This window comes from Equus asinus, chromosome 12 (genome assembly GCF_041296235.1).
Source record: "Equus asinus isolate D_3611 breed Donkey chromosome 12, EquAss-T2T_v2, whole genome shotgun sequence".
Taxonomy (NCBI): domain Eukaryota; kingdom Metazoa; phylum Chordata; class Mammalia; order Perissodactyla; family Equidae; genus Equus; species Equus asinus.
Window position 1 is genome coordinate 76,064,586 of NC_091801.1, and position 19,374 is coordinate 76,083,959.

The 19,374-nt window shown below is 53.7% G+C and overlaps 1 protein-coding gene across 1 annotated transcript in view; it reads left to right on the forward strand.

The window, feature by feature from the left end:
* TG (thyroglobulin) overlaps nucleotides 1-19,374 on the forward strand; it is a 242,927-nt gene that overhangs the window by 26,009 nt on the left and 197,544 nt on the right. The window contains exons 11-18 of the mRNA XM_070481642.1: nucleotides 340-417; nucleotides 969-1,081; nucleotides 2,567-2,669; nucleotides 3,668-3,868; nucleotides 8,499-8,705; nucleotides 10,052-10,206; nucleotides 13,826-13,982; nucleotides 15,420-15,644. Of these exons, the coding sequence (XP_070337743.1) occupies nucleotides 340-417; nucleotides 969-1,081; nucleotides 2,567-2,669; nucleotides 3,668-3,868; nucleotides 8,499-8,705; nucleotides 10,052-10,206; nucleotides 13,826-13,982; nucleotides 15,420-15,644 (1,239 nt within the window). The remainder of the gene's footprint in view (nucleotides 1-339; nucleotides 418-968; nucleotides 1,082-2,566; nucleotides 2,670-3,667; nucleotides 3,869-8,498; nucleotides 8,706-10,051; nucleotides 10,207-13,825; nucleotides 13,983-15,419; nucleotides 15,645-19,374) is intronic.

Below are 19,374 nucleotides of genomic sequence, written 5' to 3' on the forward strand. Positions count from 1 at the left end.
AGGCCCCCACACAGGGGCAAGGGAGCGGGACTCTAGGCCCTTTGTTGGCGGCTGGTGGCAAATCTCTTAGTTTCTCTGGCCTGTACTTGCCTCATCTGTACAATGGGAGTCATGACCTTCTACCAGCCTGAAGGTCAACTGGGGGGTTGCTGGGGGGATGGAGGTGCTACAGCCTGTGATTGTGGACAATGTCGGGCAAGGGGGACAGACAGGGGGATGGACAGGGACCTTGCTGGCACTGCTATGAATACAAAGAAGGAAATGTGTTTGCGAGACACCCAGGGTCAAGTCCCCCACCCCGTGTGCTGCCTCAACATCCGGCCTATGGCTCTTTTCTAGGGCACTGCTGGTGTGTGGACGGGAAGGGAGAGTATGTCCCTGCCTCGCTGACTGCCCGCTCCCCACAGATGCCCCAGTGTAAGTGAAGCCCTCGGACTCTGCCGCCTGAGCCCGGTGGAGGGCACTCCAGGCTGGTGGCGCCAGCCGTTGTTACCCATCCACGGGGAAGCCCCGAGGTCAGCCCCTGAGTGTCCTTCAGACCAGCTCGGGGTCGGCCAGATCACTCTTCCCAAGTCCCCAGGCCTGGAAGACTCTCACCGACCTTGGCGCTTCCCAATCTGTGCTCCTGGTTTCCTAGGGGACAGAGGCTGCTAGGAGGGGCTCCCCTACCCCACACACACCTGCTGCCTGGCCAGTTTCATCCGCTCTGCAGTTCAACAGCCATCTGGCACCTGTTCTACAGCCCAGCCTCTCTCCCGAGGCTCAGACCCATGGAATCAGCCACTGCCTTTACATCTCAAAGATGCTGCAACCCACATGGGTCTTTGTCCCTGAACCCAGCCAGCTTCTCCTCTGAGGGTCCAGATCTCTGTGCAGGCACCTCCGTCCACCAGATGCACAGCTCTGATGCGCAGGCCAGCCGGGCACCCCCAGCCAGTCTCTTAAGAGCACCCCTCTCTCTCCCACAGGCCCCACCACCTGTGAGAAATCTCGAGCCAGTGGGCTGCTTGCTAGCTGGAAACAGGCCGGATCCCAAGGAAACCCATCTCCAGAAGACCTGTTCATCCCAACCTGCCTAGAGGTTAGGGTCGGAAGGCCCAGGAAGGGTGCGAGGAGGGAAGCCAGAACTTTCTCCTACAGGTGGAGGATGATTTGTCTAGTTTTCAATAAATTTGTTTTAGTTAAAAATGTGCAGGGAGTTCTAGGCCTGGGTTTTTGTCCTAGCCCTGGCTACCCAGGCTGTGTGACCTTGGGCAACTTACTTACCGTCTCTATGCTCCAGTTTGCTTTATTATTTATCCTAAGATCGGGTCACATTTTTACCCTGCCCAGTGCTAGGATTGTTTTTGAGGATTGTTTGAGCGAGTCAGAGCAGGTCCCAGAGGCCCTCTGATCATGGGGTTCCTATCCTGGCTCCTGTGGAGGACCCAGTGGCCAGGGTACAGGACTCAAATCTTCTGCTGCCCAAATGGGATGGCGGCGCCTTTGACCCAGCTCCTCAGGAAAACTCAAGTTAGTGTCTAGAAAGTTCTCAATTTTAAACCTGTATCCCATAAAATTTTCTCAAATCTTTGCTTGGGTTTGAATCTTACCCGTGTAGCTGACAAGCTGTGTGACCAGAGGCACATCACCTGCTTTCTCTGGGCCTCTCTGTGTAGAACAGGGACAGTAGTGTCCTTTCCTCCCAGGGACTGGATGACACCCTGGGCATGGGGGTGACTAGCACTGGGGGGACCTCATGGTTCTGTTCTCTGTCAATGTCAGGTGTTCTTATTATTATTGTCATTGCTTGTCTGTGAACACGGCACCGCAGAGTATAAAATGAACGGGTGGCCAAGAAAAACTCAGGGAACGCTCAGCGACACGGGGAAGCGGGAGGCGGCTGCTTTTCTCTAGCACACCTGCTTGTTCTCATAGGTTTCTGTTAAGACGGAGGAGAGATGACACTTTCTACCACCCAGAGTTCCTAGAAGGAACGGGCTCAAGGAGCTATTCCACCTCTGTTTTTTTCCGATGGGGAAACTGAGGCCCACAGAGTTGAAGGGGCTAGCCCAGTGTTCCCCAGCTGACCCAGGACAAGGGGGAGAGAGGGGCCCCGGCAGACACAGGGTTTGGGTAGCTGCCTCAGACTGTTTTCTTTATTCTCTGTTACAGGTGATGTGGACCCCTTTTTCCTAGGGATGGTTATTGAAATTTCTGGAATGGGGGCACTTGGTTCAGGAGGGCAGCTGGGCTTTGGGGCTGGATGGGTTTAGGCCCTGACCGGCTCTGCCCTTCCCCACCTATGGGATGTTGCTCTGTCACTTCCCCTCTCTGAGTGAGCCTCAGTCTCCCCACCCTGTAAAGGGATAGCTGTGGCCCCCATCTCCTAGGGTTGCTATAACCATCACTTCAAATATCGTATGGAAGGGGTCTGAAACAGAAGAGGGCCTCCCCCACCCTACTCCCCTCCACGTGGAGAAGCCATCACCAATGGTTTGGAAAGGGACCTTTTTGACATCTGCCCACCAATGTGGGCTGGAAAAGCATCTTCCTGGGGGGTGACATGACCTCGGCTTTATCTCAGACAGGAGAGTTTGCCAGGCTGCAGGCGTCGGAGGCTGGCACCTGGTGTGTGGACCCGGCTACAGGAGAGGGCATGCCGCCTGGCACAAACAGCACCACCCAATGTGAGTGTCGCCCCCCACCATCCTCTCCCAGCCCCTCGCCATGAGCACTGTGCGTGGAGTCCCAAAAGCTGACTTCTTGTTCCAGCTCTGCCGCTTCCAGAGCTGTGGGAGCCTCTGACCTCACTGTGCCTCAGTGTTCTCATCTGTAAAATGGGGCAATACCAGCATTGGTCCCTATGAAAGCAGGCAATGATGCTTTTGCGGGATGACCAGCTGTGCCCACTGATGCCACAACAGGTCCCTGCCTGGGCCCTCAGCTTCCAGCCTGGACCTGCAGTCTGGTGGTTTCCATGGTGAAGTCAAGATGCGGTCCCTACAGTGCAAATGTGCTGATGGCCCTCTCCTCTGCCTGAAAACCCCTGACATCCCCCATGGTCCTCTGGGCCGGCCCGAGCTCCTTGCTGTGGCTCATGGCCCTTGTGCGTCTGGCTCTTGTGTCTTTTGCTTCTCTTGTTCCTCCATGTCTCACACTTTAGGATCCGGGTTTCATAAACTACAGTCAGACTTTTCAAGAAGGCAGACACTCTCCTCCTGCTGGGCCTTCCCGTGTTCTGGTTTCCCGCCTGCAACGTTCCCACCCTCACTTCCCATCCCTGGCTCATTCTTGCTCAGACCACGTATCTGTCCCTCCAGGGAGTCTTGGCAGCCTCTGTCTTCCATACCTGAGTTCAGCACCTTCCTAGGGGCTCCTGAGCTGCCCGGCGCATCTCCTATTGTTGCCTTATCACTCTGAACTATAACTGCTCACTTCCTTGTCAAGTCTCCTTTAAGACTCTAAGCAACCTGAGAGCAGGCCATGTGTGTGTGTGTGTGTTTGCTTGTGCGTGCAGCGGGGAGTACAGAGCTGAGCAAGGCACAGTCTTTGCCCTGTCCTAGCTTAACACCCCAGTGGGGAGGCAGCCCCAGACCCTGGAGGGCATGCAGGTGGGTGGCGGCAGGTGGCAGCAAGGGCTGTGGCAGCTATGCCAGCAACCCATCTGGCTTGTCTTCGTGTCCAGGCCTGAGCCGCTGTGAAGGGCTCCAGAGGGGAGACCCCTCCAGGAGAGCCAGCCGGGGCTACACCCCGGCCTGCAGGGCAGAGGACGGAGGCTTCTCCCCGGTGCAATGTGATCTGGACCAGGGCAGCTGCTGGTGTGTCCTGGGCAGCGGAGAGGAGGTGCCTGGGACCCGTGTAGCCAGGAGCCAGCCGGCCTGTGAGAGTAAGTCGTGATTCCCTGGGCTGGTGATGGGGGGACCTCCCCATCTCTTCCTTTACCCAGGCCAGGGGGCACTCCAGAGGCCCTGGGATGGCGGGGGCTGGAGGGGAGGCAGGGGAAGAGCATGAGGGATGTGGTTGCAGCTGCGTCCCATGATGTCAAAACTTGTGCCTACTTCCTAAAAGTGCTCAGCCCCGGGGCTGCCACCAAGGGGAGTCTGCGCAGGGATCTCCCGAGCCGGCACCCCAGGAATATTTGCACTGGCCTGCTGAGGGGTTCCGGGTCTGGTCCCCCCATCCTCGAGTGAGGGGGAGGAGGGCCTGACAGCAGGATCTCGGGGGTGGGTGGGTCCATCCCAGCTGGGGAGCTCCAGGCATCTGTGGACGTCGTTGATTTGCTTATTTTTATTTCTAGTTCAAAAAATTGTTTGGGTGTCAAATATTGAAATATGTATCATATGAATGTATATTAGAATATTGAAATACATTCTTATATATTAAAATATATTATTTAATTATCAATTACTTACCTTTGATTTCTCCTATACACTCGAGTCACAGGGCATTGAGGTCGTCTTAAAATTTACATGAGCAAGCAGGTTAGACCAAGGGTGAATTCTGTTTCAGGATGGGAAATGAAGACATTGCAAAACATTTATTTCCAGGTGGGGTATTGAGTTGGTGGCGTTGAGGAATCTGCACACAATAATTCTGATTTTAGTGCAATTGCCTTTCTTTTGCTGTCCTGTTGTTTTATTTTTAAACTTTGAAGTTTCTAAGCAACAGTTTGGAAGTGCAGCCATGTTTAATTAGGTCTAGCGATTTATATGTGCAAAGAGGACTCTTTTGCGTTTGTAAATGTATATTCGTAAAGAGAAAGGGAGCCTTCAAAGGAAGGCTGGGGAGGAAGGGTGGCCGGCTCTCTTCCGGGCTCTTTCCCCTTTGCTTTGTCCCCTTTCCCACCTCTAACCTGTGCTGTGCCCCTGGCTCTCAGCACCCCCCTCTTCTCCCCAGCCCTGGTTCCCCGGCTCTGGGTGGCCTGCCTGCTTCAGGGCACCACCCCAACAGCTTCTCTCTGTGGCTCTCAGCAGCTGCCACCTCAGGGAACTTCGTGGGTGTGCGTGAGCCCTGCCATGTGCTTTGGAGAGAAGTGAAATGTCAGCCTTTGGGTCAGAAACAATCAAGTCAACTTCCCGGGCCTCTGAGAGGGGTCTGCAGGGTCTGGGGCCCAGGAAATGGAGTGATGTGTCCCCTCCAGTTTCAGGTCTGGGAGCCCAGTTCTTTTAAGTTTGGGGGGCCCTCTGCGGCTCGGCCCTGCAGGATTCCATGAGAATGGCTCGCCTGTGCAGGGACTTACCGGTTAAAAGGTGCTTTTCACATCCCTTAACCACTTTTGCCTCTCAACCATGCAGGTAAACAGACAGAACCATCCTATCTTCCCACTTTACAGATGGCAAAACTGGGGCTCACAGAGGTTCATGAACGTGTCCGAAGTCACACAGCCAGCAAGGGGAGCAGCCAGCATTAACACGAGTCCCCCAAAAGCTCTTCCTCCCGACTTGCTGCAGAGCCTGGGGGAGAAAGCTCAGACGTGGGGCCAGACAGACAAACTTGAAGATCAACTCGGCCACTCCCTTGCTGGGTGACCTTGGGCTGGTCTCCTAACCTCTCTGGACCTCCATTTCCCAATCTGTGAAACAGCCATGGAGAATCGTAGCTATTTCTTAGAGTCATTGTTAGGATTGACTCTGTAAACTCCTTAGCCTGCTGGCTCAGGGCCAGCGTCTGGCTCCCTATCTGCTACTGTAGAACTTTGGGCAGAAAAGCGCGCCTCTCCACTGTGGGATGAGGGTGACAACAGTCCTGCCCCTCAGAGTTGCTGTGAAGACGGAATCAGTTCACGGGAGGCGCTTGGTGCAGCCCTGGCCCACACGGAAAGAGTCACGTGCACAAGTTCCCAAACCAGGCCGCTGGAGGCAGGAGCTGGTTTCCAGGCTAACCCCTGGCGTGTGTCCCCGGGCAGGCCTCTGAGCTCTCCGCACCCCCACCTTCCTCATCTCTAAAATGGCCATGATGAATCCCAGTGGGCACGACTCTGGAAGGACCACACGAGATTCAAGAGGCCGAGTGCCCTCTCCAGGACCGGCCCACTGTGGTGCTCGTTAGCTGTGGTCTCCACACGTCCTCTTGTTGCCCTCGGCCCCTCCTCCCCTACGGCGGAGGCGGGTGGGTCAAACCATCACCAGGGAGTCAGTGCATTTCTGAGACACGGGACAAGGAGGCTGTGGGAAAGCAGGTCTGCGGGAGGCTGAGACACTGGCGAGAGAAGGGTCAGCGTCCCAGAGGATGTCTTGGCCCCTCGCGGCTGAGTCTCGGCACTCACTGGCTCCCTGTCCACAAAGGCAGCGGAGGGAGCCCCAGGACAGGAATCCATCCTGCGGGGTTAGAGGGCACCTGCATTTGTGGAGGGCTCTCCTCGTGTCCCAGGGGCTGCTCACACACACACTCATCGACACTCGCCTTTTACGCCTGTGTGCATGTACGCTTAGCACACTGATGGAGAACACGGATTCTGGGGCCACAATGACGAGGCTCGAACCCCGGTTTTGCCACATACTAGCTCTCTGGTCACAGGCAAGGTATTTACGCCCGGTGTGCCTCTGTACTGGCGTCCGTGAAGTGGGGTGATGGGACCTGCTCCATAGTGTTGTACGGAGAGTTACATCAGTTGATACTGGTAAAGCTGACGGTGTACCTGGCACACGCTGAGTGCCACGTACTTTAAAAACATAGTTTTAAAATAAAGGCTCCCACTTTAGAGATGTGTATTGGAGGCTGGGAGGGAAGCGTTTTCCCTGGTGTCCCACAGGAGGGACCAGAGTCAGGTCAAGCTGGGGGTCCTTCAGGTCCTTGGAGGGGCCCAGCTGAGTAGTCTCGAAGTCTGGAGGACGGAGGGATGGGCACCAGCTTGAGATGCCGGCAGGAGGCGCAAGGTCCAGTCTCTGCTCTGCCCCACAGGAGCATGGAACTTGGCCTCGTCAGCCTCAGTGGCCTTGCCTGCAAAATGAGGGCCTTGCTGGCTGCTCTCCGAAGGCCCTCGCAGGTCCTTGGCCCCTGGCCCCGGGCACACTCCCCATGTGAGAGCTCACAGATAAATGCGCTCTGGCTTTCCTGGGGGGCCCAGCACCCTCCTTCAGTACCCAGACCACCCTGGTGGCAGGATGTGCTGGGGATCTTTATTGCCATCCTGGAGGTGGGACATGGAGGCCACGCACAATCCCCTCCCCACACACGAGGCACTTGGTAAGAGCCAACTCAGTAAGACCACTGCAGATGACAGTGCCAAATCCTGGCCAGAGGCCATCGTTCTTATTAGAAAGAAGCCCAGGCTGCACAAGAGAGGGGCATTCTCCCTCTCTGAGGCCCCCAAGCATCCCTCTCTTTGATCACACGTGGATTGTGGATTTTAAAGCCAGACAGACAGAGACAGCGAGGCTGTGCTAACTAAACCTCTGGTCGGGTGTGAATTGTCACACGGAGTGTGTCTGTTGTTTCATTTGCTCATTCACCCGTTTATTTAACACGTGTTCGTGGAGCTTGTGTCCTGGGTCAGCACCGTGCCTGGCTGACCCGGGGAAAGGTGCCCTCTTTCCCCCATGGTCTCCCTCCAGTGGGGAGACCAGGGTGTGGACAAGTAGCGTCCTGAGGAATTGGTGCCGTGGAGGCCCCCACCAGGCCTGAGAGCTGGGAGAGACGAGACCCGGTCAGGCTGGGAGAACCATGGGGGGTGTAAGAAAGTTACAGGTGTTGAGTGGATATTCAAGGGCTGCAAAAGGAATCTTCTAGTCCAATGAGCAGGCAGAGGGAAGGACGGGGTATGTTCCAATAATGATGGCTGTGCTTTGAGGCAAAGGGGGCTGGAGGAGACAAGAGCAGAGAGAGAAAAGTCGGGTCAGCAGGCTCTCGGGGGAACCGAGAGCCCATGTGCAGCTTTGCTACAATTTCTTTGGTGTCAGTGGGGACTGGATTGGGTGTGGGAGGAGACAGGCAGGGGATGAGGCCCAAATGCAGGGAGCCTGGCGAGGAAGTTTCAATAGCAGCAGGAAAAAGATGATGAACATCTAAATGATGGAAGCGTAGTGGGAACAAAGAGAAGTTGAGAAGGTGTGAGCCACTGATGCTGGGGCAGAGGAGATGGCCCGTCCAGGATGGCTGCCATGTTTCTTGCTTGGGATGACGGGTTGACTGGAGGGGCCATTCCTTGAGCTTGGTGCACGGACCAGGAGCAGACCTGGGAAGCAGAGGCTGAGTTCTAGACACGTTGGCTTTGAGGTGGAGAAGACCAGTTGGTAACTGGGTTCAGAGATGGGAAGTGGCTCAAGAGGGTCTGAGCTGGAGAGGAAGATTCAAGAGTCATCCGTGCTGAGCTGCCTGTTAAAACTGAGAGAGGATGGGCTAGTCCAAGAAGATGGGGGTGAGGGAGGGGGCAGGCCAAGGCCAGGACCCAAGGAGCACCCCTCCCCCGGCATATCTGGAACGGCCCGGCCCGACAGAGAAGGAGGAGCGGGAGGTGGGGGCGCGCAGCCCCCTGTGCTGGGCGGATGCTCACAGCTGCTCCTCTCTCCCTCTCCCAGGCCCACAATGCCCACTGCCCTTCAACGTGTCGGAGGTGGCTGGTGGAGTGATCCTGTGTGAGCGAGCCTCAGGAGAGGCCACTGTCCAGCGGTGCCAGCTGCTGTGTCGCTGGGGATACCGGAGCGCTTTCCCGCCAGGGCCACTGGTGTGCATCCCCCAGCGGAGGCTCTGGGTGTCACAGCCACCTCAACCCCGGGCCTGCCAGCGTGAGTGGCCTCTGGAATGTCTGCCCAGCTCCCTGCTCCCTCTCAGGGCTCAGGGCCAAGGACTTTCATTTTCCCCATCCCAGTGTAGTGTTTCCACAGTAAGATGGGGGGCATCAAGAGCAGGAGAGAGGGCCCCAGGGAGCATTTTCTTCAGCAGATGTGCCTCACAGACCCCTTTGTGGCTTCTCTGGAGCCCTCCACCCTCAGGAGCTCTGCCATCATTTTGGGCTCTCCCGGGATGTCTTGGACTCAGGACGGTATTCAGGAGGGCGGTGCTCTGATGGCCGTATTGGTTGCTATAGTGGTGACGAGCTCCGAGCTGCTTGTCTGGCCTCTGAGAGTGACACTGACTCACCAGCCTCTCCTGGGGGTCCATCTGGAGCTCCAGGGCCAATGCCTGGCAGAGCAGGGCCTGGACCCCAGCTGGGGGGCGTCAGTTCTGATGGCGGTGGGCCCTTGCCCTGTTTGAATATCAGCAGAGCTCCTTTCTCCCTGCTGAACCCGCTTTCATGTGCACATGGCTGTGAGGCAGCCCCGGGCTCTGACTTCATCTGCCTTGGCAAGGGCTGGCCGTGGTTACTCACAGCCTGGCGGGGCAGGGGCAGACACTGGGACCTGGTACTGGGTCCACCCAGGGCAGTGGGTGGGGTGTCTCGGAGGGAGACCCAGATCCTGAGACTGACTGTCACAAGCCTCCCGGTGGCTGGCACAGTGTCAAAGGACGGCATTTATTGCAAAGCATTCTGGCATAGAGAATGCTATCCAGAAAAAGTTCAAAATATGATTTGGACAAATAAGTGGCCTGTCCCCCTGACTAGGACAAAGTGGCCTAAGCTCAAATCAAGACCAGGCTGGTCATGAATGGATCTAGAGCAAGCGACTTGGGAAAAGAGAGGCGTGGGTCTTAAGCTTCCAAAGTTGAATATAGGGCGGCTGTGTACGATTGTGCAGGTTGTGCACTGAACAACCTCAGAGTATGCCTTTCACATAGTCTGTGGTATCTACTCTTAATTAGCGAAACCATATGGAGTGACCCCGTTTGAATGCAAGGGAGTATGAATGATTTTCCAAGAAGAATGTCCAGGAACCCCGAAATGGAAAGCAGCCTGGTTTAGAGGCTGAGGTGGGACTGAGCTTGCTGTGGGGCTGCTAAGCAATTTCCGAGACAAGCCAGCATGCTGGGAAGTATTTAGACTCTGAGGATGATGATGCAAGAGGGCAGCGCTTGTGTGATCCAAGCTAAATGAAGGAGGGTTATTTTTGCAGAGGAAAAGCCAAGCAAAGGAAAGGAAAGAAAGGCACCATTCTGTCGCCTGTGTTTGCTGACCTCTGGCGCTTGCCTGCAGGGCCCCAGCTGTGGCAGACCCTCCAGACCGGAGCGCAGATCCAGCTGCAGCTCCCGCCCGGCTCGCTGTGCAGAGCCGACGACGCGGGTTTACTGCCGGTTTTCCAGGGCTTCATATTAGACGAGCTCGTGGCACGTGGCTTCTGCCAGATCCAGGTAGGTGCCCTTCCCTGCTTGCGAGGGCTTGGGGGGAGCTCAGGGTCACCACGTCAGAGAACCTCAGGGCTCAAATGAACCTGAGGTCAACCCTCGCTCATTTTACCAGTGGGTAATCGGAGGCCCAGAATAAGAAAGAAATTCAGCCAAGGCTAATTGGGTAGCAGCAGAGGTGGAATCCATACCCATCGCATCATTGGCCATTCCTTCTGCAGAAAGATGTCAAACCAAACACGTTCTGAGTGCTTATTATGGGTAGGCACGGTGCTTCCCTTGGCTTGGGTTGGCTAATGCAATCCTCACAGGGACCCCATCATTATGACCATTTTGTAAATGAGAGGAGTGGAGACTAGAGAGTTCAAACATGGCCGGAGTCACAGCTGGAAAATGGTAGAGCCAGGAGGACTGACATGAGGACAGAGCTGTGATCACCATGTGGGACTGCCACCATGCGTGGAAACAGAGGCTGGGAACGTGGGGCAGGGAGGCTGAGCCGCTGGGATGCACTCTCTGAAGCACGGTGCCAGACGTGGTCCTTAACAAACCTGCGAGCAGGCATCATGGGTCCTCTCTGGGAAAAAAGTAGTGCATGCCAACTGGAAAGACGTCGTGCCATAAATATGAATATCTGAGTTTTTAGCTGTCTAATAGGCAAGGGCCTCGGTGATTGGAAGTCACAAATATTCGCAGAAGGAGTCTTAAAAAGTCACTCAATTAATTAAGTCCTTATTCCACTCAAAGTTTGCTAACTCATCAAGCAACTCATTTTTAACACCTCATGCTGAGAATTTTGCTGTGCACACAGTTTCACAAAACCAAATACAGAGTATTGATTCTAAAACAAATGGGAACATGTATCGCCCCCTTTTATACAAAGAAATGCACTTGACAACAATGTCAGCATTATCTACTGATTACTGAGCACTGGTCGTGTTCTGGCGCCCTGCTACGATTCTACATTCCTCATCTCTGATTGTTAGGGCACCTTGTGAAACCCATCTGCGTTTGCTGACTGGCACTTAGAGAGGTTAGGGTCCCGGTGTCCCCTGGAGGCCAGGTCTCCAGGTGTTGGCAGAAGACAGAGTCAGTTCTCTTGGCAGCCTTGAGTTGAAGGGCACTGAGGTCACCCTAGGGATGTGGCCCTGAGCTGTTAGAAACTGTGTTGATGCCTCTTCAAGTCTTTGTAGACCACAGTTGAGGCCTAGTAGAGAAGAGGGCTCAGAGGCACCTGGCAGAGGTTGGCCAAGGAGCGCGTCTTTGTCAGGACCCAACGGCGAAGGAGATCACCGCTCTGCCCTCAGGGACTCCCAGTCTAGGGGCGATGGCAGGAAACACATATGTGCCAGGCAATGGTAAGTGCCCAGAAGAGAGAAAAAGCCAGGTGGAGTGTTGGCGAGGGATCGCGGCCAATGGGAGTGATTTTAGATGGCATGGCCAAGTGACAGCCCTTCCAGGAGGTGGCGTTTGAGGGGGCCTGAGTGAGGTGAGGCTGAGGGCCTTGTGAATATCTAGAAGAGATGTGAAGGTCGGGGCTCCTTCGGTGGGAACCTGCTGGGCGTGATCCATGAAATCAAGGAGGCCGGTGTGGCTGGGGCAGCCATGAGGGAGCTGTGGGAGGGATGTGCCCATCCCGCAGGGCTTGTTGGTTTTGCCCAGGACAGTGGGTTTTAGTGGGCACGTGATGGAAAGCCCCCAGGCACTGAGGTTGAGAGACTGACATGATGTGATGTGGGTTTTAAAGTTTAATCTGCTGCTGTATGGAGAATGGACTTCTGGGGGCAAGGGTCGGAATGGGGAGCCGGGGCGAGGGTGGCTCTGGGCTTTGGTGGTGCAGAGAGTGAGAAGCAGAAGGGCTTGTGACATATTGGGACGGGAGAACCCACAGGATGCAGTAGTCAATAATGTGGCGTACGGAAAGAGAACATCAGGGATGACTAAGGTTTTGGCTTGAGGGCTGGGTGAAGGCATGGTGCTGCCATTTACTGGGAAGAGGAAATTAAACCTCACAATGTGAGGGGTGTAACCTTCCAGAGTCCCCAGAGCTGAGAGCTGAGGATCGTGCTGAAGATGAACGGGTCAGAGGGTAGCCTGGGCAGGGGCCCGGTGGTGGGGGCTTCCAGGAAGAGGTGTCAGGTGTGATCATGAGACAGAGAACCTCTAAGGCCAGGAGTGGGTCTTATTCTTTAGAAGTTGGAAATGATACACAGCCTTCAAGTCAGATGCATCTGGCGTCAGTCTTGGCTCCACCACTTCCTACCGGCATTCCCTGGGCCTTTCCAGCCTTGCTGAGCCTCTCATCGGTCATCTGTGAAATGGGACCAGTAGCAGCTACCCTGGAGGGTCGGATTCAGTGAAATAACACGTGCCTCCAAAGCCCTTGCTCTTACTCTCTGCCTAGAGGCTAAGATCTTAGGTTCTGGGATTGGCAGGGGTTTGAATCCTTGCTCCGCTGTTTATTGGCTGTGTGATCCTTGGCGATTCCTCAGCCTCTCTGAGGCTAATTCCCCATGCGTAATGTGGGGTAATGATAGTTCCGACTCTACGCATTTGTTTTGGAGACTAAACCAGCTGCTGTGTTCAAAGCATTTCACGTGGGGCCAGACTACTGGAGAATGTTCAAAACTTGTGCCATATTGCCTTCTAAGGAGGCTGGGTGCCCGCGCAGCAGGTTCTCCTCTGTGTCACGCATGAGCACCCACAGCCACTTGCTCACCTTCATCCTGGGCGCAGCATGGAAGGTGGCACATCTTCAGTGCTTGGTGCCAGTCTGTGGCAGGACTGTCATGTTGAATGACGTCCTGAATCACAGGCTGCATGTGCAGCCCAGGGCCTGCTTCCGAGGGTCCTAAAGAAGGCGGGTGAGGTCTTCTGCCAAAGGCTGAGGGCCAGGGCCAGATTGACTCTGGATGGCAGATCGGTGACAGGTGCCTTTACTTTCCCTCGAAGAACCCTCCCCTCAGGGGCCCAGAGCCCTCCTTCACCTCTAGACACCCACGTTTAGATACACTAACGTCCCTGGGGCTCAGTGCAGACTCTCTTGGGACGTTCCCTTTTGAAAGGCCATGATGTAAAGAGGGCAAGGTGAAGCTTGTGTTCACCCCCAGACCCGTGCCCAGCACTGTCCTCGGGCCAACCAGGCCGCATCACCATCCACCCGCCCACCCTGACTCACAGGAGCCTTGGAGTCAGATGTTCAGTGACCACTGACAGTGGCCACACTCAGGTTGGAAGGAGAAACCAGGCTGTGTCGCCACGATGGGAGAGCCGGCGGGTGCTTCCTCTAAGAAGGAGGGTCGTGTCCTGCTGGATGGACGTGTTGTGAGGACATCTGCAGAGTCAACTGGAGTCGTTTCACTAATGAAACATGGTGCCATGAGCTAGGAGCGTCTGGGCTTTCAATGCACAGAGCTTGGCTCCTCCTCCTCTTATGCTCCCTGAACCTGGAGCCTCGTTTCCCACAGGTGGGGAAAGGGGCTTAGTAAGGCCTTGCCCTCCCACTTAGGGGTGAAGGAGGGTTCAAGGAAACACCACAAGCCAAGTTCTGGCACCTGGGCTGGGCGCCATCCGGTTGCCTCCCTGCTCTGTGTCCTTGCCCTGAAGGTTTCTGTCTCCGTGTAAGGTGAAGACTTATGGGACCCCAGTTTCCATTCCTGTCTGCAACGACTCCATGGTGCGGGTGGAGTGTCTGACCCAGGAGCGTGTAGGAGTGAATGTCACGTGGAAATTGCGGTTGGAGGATGTCCCACCGGCCTCTCTTCCTGATTTGCGGGACGTTGGTATGTTTTCCTGCACGGCTGCCTTGAAGAAGCTGTGCAGCCTCTCCGAGTCTCAGTTTCCCCCTCTGTCAAATGGACCTGGTGAGGCCCATAATGCCTTCCCATGAGGATCTGGTGAGAGAATTACGTACCTGGCCCACGGGAGGAGCTAATTATTAGAAATCAATAGAGTTCTGATCAATAGCTTACTAGAGTTAAACAACGGCACCTGATGGTGCCTTTGTGAACATTTTTCAATTCTTCGCTTGATTTTCTGGGCACAGAGAGGGGAGACACAACAGTTGTGAAGGAGGGGAGAGTGGGGGAGGAGGGGATGGCATCTCGATGAGCTTGTCATTTATGTCCAGCCCACTTCCGATTACAAAACGTCATAGACCACTTACACTATGTATACCCGTTATTACGCTACTTAAAACAGGGCAGTTATGGTGTGGATGAACCGAGAGAGTAGAAAGATACAAGAAGGAGGAGCAGAGCAGAGTTGATGATAGCTCCTATGCGCCAGGGTAGGATATAATCCATATATTTCTGACCAGAGGATGGGGAGCAACTCCGCTTTCTCATCTGCCACCCAGCGACCAAATGCCTGGGGTCAGGACTGGCTGGAGCTTGACCTCTGCTCTCTGAGGGCGAACTTCTGGAAAACGTAGGCAGAGTATAACCCAGAGGGCACGGGCCCGCTGCATCTCTGCCGTCTCACAGTTCTCATGGCAAGAATAAACTCCATGTTACGAATTAGGGGGTCCCTTTTCATGTTTCTCCAGAAAGAGCCTGGATAATTTGGGTGTGGTTGAAGCTGCAAAAGGATGACCTGTTTATTCCTGGCATCAGCGGCGATGACTGTGTTTTCAGGCCTCAGGCTGGCTTTACCTGTTGTAGTAGGAATGTTCGCTGCATGCTGGGATCCATCCTAGCTCCAGGTGTGGTGCCCATCTGGTTTCTGCCCAGGAAATACATACAGTTTGACAGCTGGAGGCCTCCTCGACATTCAGCTAAACACTGAGGCAGAAGGCACCTCTCGGAGGCCCCATCACAGCTTCTCCCTTATAATCCTCACCAACCACAAGAGAGGCATTGACAGCCCCATTTTGCAAATGGGGAAACCTTGCCAAAGGTTGAGACAGTTGAGTGTTTAGATAGTGCACCTTAGATTGTGACTGAAAACATGATCTCCTATACCAATGGGATCATACTGATGCCGCAGAAATGACAGGAGCCAGAGGCCTGGGTTACAATCCTACTTGTGCTTCTGGCTCCTATGTGAGCTTGGGCCAGTCAATCCCCTTCTCTGTCCTCAGTTTCCCCTTCTGTAAGATGAGACACCGGGTAATGCTTACGTCTCCTTTCGGCATGAACATTCTAGGCGCTTCTGCCGCTTGATCCTCCCTTGCCTTTGAACGATGGGGTGACTCTCCTTCTTCATTCTGTGTCTTACAGAGGAGGCCTTAGTGGGCAAGAATCTCATCAGACGCTTTGCAGATCTGATCCAAAGTGGAGCGTTCCGGCTTCATTTGGATTCCAAGACGTTTCCAGTAGACACCTCCATACGCTTCATCCAAGGGGCCAGCTTTGGCACCTCTCCCAGGACGTGGTTTGGGTGCTTGGAAGGATTCCACCAAGTCTCGGCCACAAGCAGCGCCGGTCAGGACCCGCTGGGGTGCGGTAGGTCCATGCCCTCTCCCTGGATAGCTGTTACTGAGCCGTGCGAGGCTGCGGGATAGGCCAGCAGAGCTCTGGAGGGAGGTTACTCTGCACATACGAATCATTCATCTATTTATTCAACAAGAGTTTTTCAATCATCCATTATGCGTGGGCATATAGTCACCAACCATCACGTAATAACTGAAACTAGAGGCACAGATGGCGTGACTGAAGGAAGAACCCTGACGTTTGAAGTTTTCCTTCTTAGCTCTTGACCAGCTTGGACCCTGGGGCCTGGGCTGCCCTGTCTTGGTGGGGAAGGCTGATCCCTACCCTGTGTGCTCCGTGATGTCTTAGTCTGGTTATGGGAATACGTGACTTCCCATGGTCTCTAAGCGGCCATTGGCCAGCCCAGGACTTTACGACTCAGCGGAAGTGGTGGGGGTTTCCTGGCGTTGTTCTTGTCCTTACACCTAAGTGGCTTTGGAAATTGTTTTCACCAGGACGCAGCTGCAAATTCCTTGAATGGAAGCTGTATGAGTCTCCTGCTGTTACCATAACAACTCACAACAAATTTAATGGCTTCAAACAACACACGTTTATTATCTTACAGTTCTGTAGCTTTGAGTTCTGACACGGGTCTCCCTGGGCTAAAGGTGTGAGCAGGGCTGCCTCCTTACCTGAGACCCTAGGTGAGAATCTATTTCCTTGACTTTTCCAGCTTCTAGAGGTTGCCCACATTTCTTGGCTTGTGGCTTCCTACCTTCATCTTCGAAGCCAGCAATGTTGTGCTCTCTGACCCTTCTTCTGTAGTCACAGCTCCCTTGGACTCTTCATTTCTAAGGACCCTTGTGATTACACATAGCTGGGTAATCCAGGACGTCCTCCCTAGCTTAAGATCTGTTGATGAGGACCTTAATTCCATCCGCAACCTTCCTTTCCCTTTGCGGTATAGCCTAACATATTCACAAGTTCCAAGATCAGGACCTGGGCATCTTTGAGGGCCATTGTTCTGTCTACTATCCAAACTTCCAGGGTCTCATTGATGAGACCCTTCCTCCCATGTGGCAAGGGACAGAGAGGCACTTTGGTCGAGCTGAAGAGAGAGAAGATGTTTTTCAATTATTTACTTTTCCATTATTTATATTGGTCGCAACACAGAGGCTACATGGCCTTTCCTTTTGTGAAATCCATGCCAACTTCTAAACTCCACCCTGGATTTAAGATGTAGCTAAATCTTAACACAGAAACCAGAAATATAACCAGTTCCCACTAATATTTATAGAGGATTTTGCTGTTTCCAAGGTACCTTCACAAATATTTAACCCTCACAATAGCCCCAGTGGCAGGTGATTTCCCCATTTGACAGATGAAGAGATTGAGGCTCAGATGAAATGAGATCACGCATGTGTGGTGGCCAGAGCAGGGCTGACTCAAAGGAGGGACTCAGTTCATGAAACCAATGATCTGTGGATGAGTAACCACAGGTCCTCTGGGACCAGAGTTCATGGTCTTTCCACCTCACCAGAGCTGCCCAAACACAGAGGACAAGCAGCGGGAGCAGGAGCGGATGGTGCCACCTGCCCGGGTGGGTGAAAGAGGGTTACAGCGATGGAGGTGTGTGGAACACCTGCCTGTGTTCTCAGACTTACTGTGAAGAGCCCCGGCCTCCACTGCCAAAGGCTCTGAATTAGTAGGGGTGTGTGTGCATGCCCACGTGTGTGTATACACACACATGTGTGTGAGTATTGGGGGGAGTGGAAGCCAGGAACCTGTTTTTGTAGTCACCCTGGGTATTGCTGATAAGGGGGTCTGGGAGGCCCATTTGGAGGCTCATGACCTTGAGTGCACACTCTGGAGCCTGGAGCCAAGAGGTGGAGTGGCAGGAGATGGAGCAAGGTACCGGTCAGGGGCCAGGTCGGAGAACCTGTGTTGACTGTGAGCCTTCCAGCAAGTCCTGGTCCCTCTCAGGGCCTCAAAGCCTGCACGTAAAATAAAGAGTCTGGATTGAGAATCCGATCCTCAAATTCCTTCTCGAGAACTCCACTGATTATTAGATTATCATTTCCTGTCTACCAGGACAGGGAGCCTAGCTCAACTGGGAGGTGGGAGGGGAAATCTGAGCTAGGAGGTAGACAGTCTTGCCCGAAGGATGTCAACCAGTGGGGGCACAGGGAATCAGAGCCTGGCCTCAGGGTGACAGGGCTTCAGAGAGAGCGTGGGAGCCACAGGGCGGGGCCCAGGGAAGGGGCTGAATGAAAGGATTTGCCCGGGGCACACTGGCTCCAGAACAGGAGTTGGCAACCTTTTTCTGTAAAGGGCTGGACGGCAAGTATTTCAGTCTTTTAGAGCAAATATTTGCAGCCCATACGGTTTTTGTCTTAATGACTCAACTCATCCATCGTAGAGAGAAAAATGTGTCTGTGTACCAATCAAACTTTATTTCCCAAGCGCAGCGTGAGTTGAATTTGGCCCTCAGGCTGTAGTTTGCCAATCCCAGATCTAGGTAAACCTACGTTCTGTTTGTCAACTGATGCAGCCTTTAACTGACTCTCAAAGATGATCAATCACACCATTCAGCCTTCCTCCCTTCCTCCAAATGGTTAGAAAGTTCTAGAATGGAATTCACAAAAGCAGCACTGAAAGCCCTGGATTTCTCCGGTTTCAGTGATCACATCTATTGATTACTGAGTTTCTGATATGTGCTGGGCCTTGTAGCAGTTCTCTGATCCAGAGAGACAGGTATTACTAACTCAGGGAAGGGCTGAGGCAGCCAGGGGCAGAGTGGAGAGTGTCAGGAAACTGCTCTCTGAAGTCAGGAGGACCTGGGTTCAAGTCCTGGCTGCAACACCTTCTAAATGTGGGTTCTCCGGACGTTGCCTATCCTCACCAGGCATGATCTGAGAAACAGGGATAATAACATTTGTTTCATGGAGGTTGTGGCTTGGCTAGCATAATATAATCGATACGAGGCACATCCCACAGCACAGAGTGAACTCAACAAATGGTTTTGCCAGTTGGCCATGATGAGATTTACTCTCAGCTCTACTGATTTCAAATTCTTTGTTTTGTCCTCTGCATCACACGTTTCTCCCCTCAACAGGGGGTTCTTAGTGGAACCATGCCCTTGGCTTCTGGTATCCTTATTGGCTCATTTCTTTCTGAAGCCCATCTAGAAAACAGCTGTGAGGCTACAAGCGGAGCATTGTCCCGTGGAGATGAAGCAGGGTTTCTGTGTGGCATCTCAGGGGGCTAACCAGGATGATGCCCTTGGAGAGCAGTGACTCTGGGAGACCAGTGGGAATATCCACCTCTGATGACTCCGTAGACATGGCCACCTTTATCCAGGGAACGGACCCTGTAGTGGGTGGCGGCTTTGTTTACAGCTCTGATGGGCTTGGTTACCTTCACCCTCTTGTCTCAAGCCCAGCCATATGGCTTCCCCTCAGAATTATCTGCTGGCAGCCTTCATACCAGGCAGACTTCCCCTTAATTCTCCATTAAGAAGAATCCCAGAGAAATTGCCAGGATTTTCCATTTTCTATTCTGGACAACATTAACTTTCATTCATTCGCTACCAGTTCATAAGCTATTCTCTATGGATTTTTTCCAAAGTAATATGTTATGTCTTGTTTTCTCCTTGTTCCTTCCTTCCTTCTTTCCATCTGTGCATCCATCCAAGCTTTCAAAATATAATTATGTGTCAAACACCATGTTACAGACTCAGGGAAGCAAAAGTCCCAGCTCCACT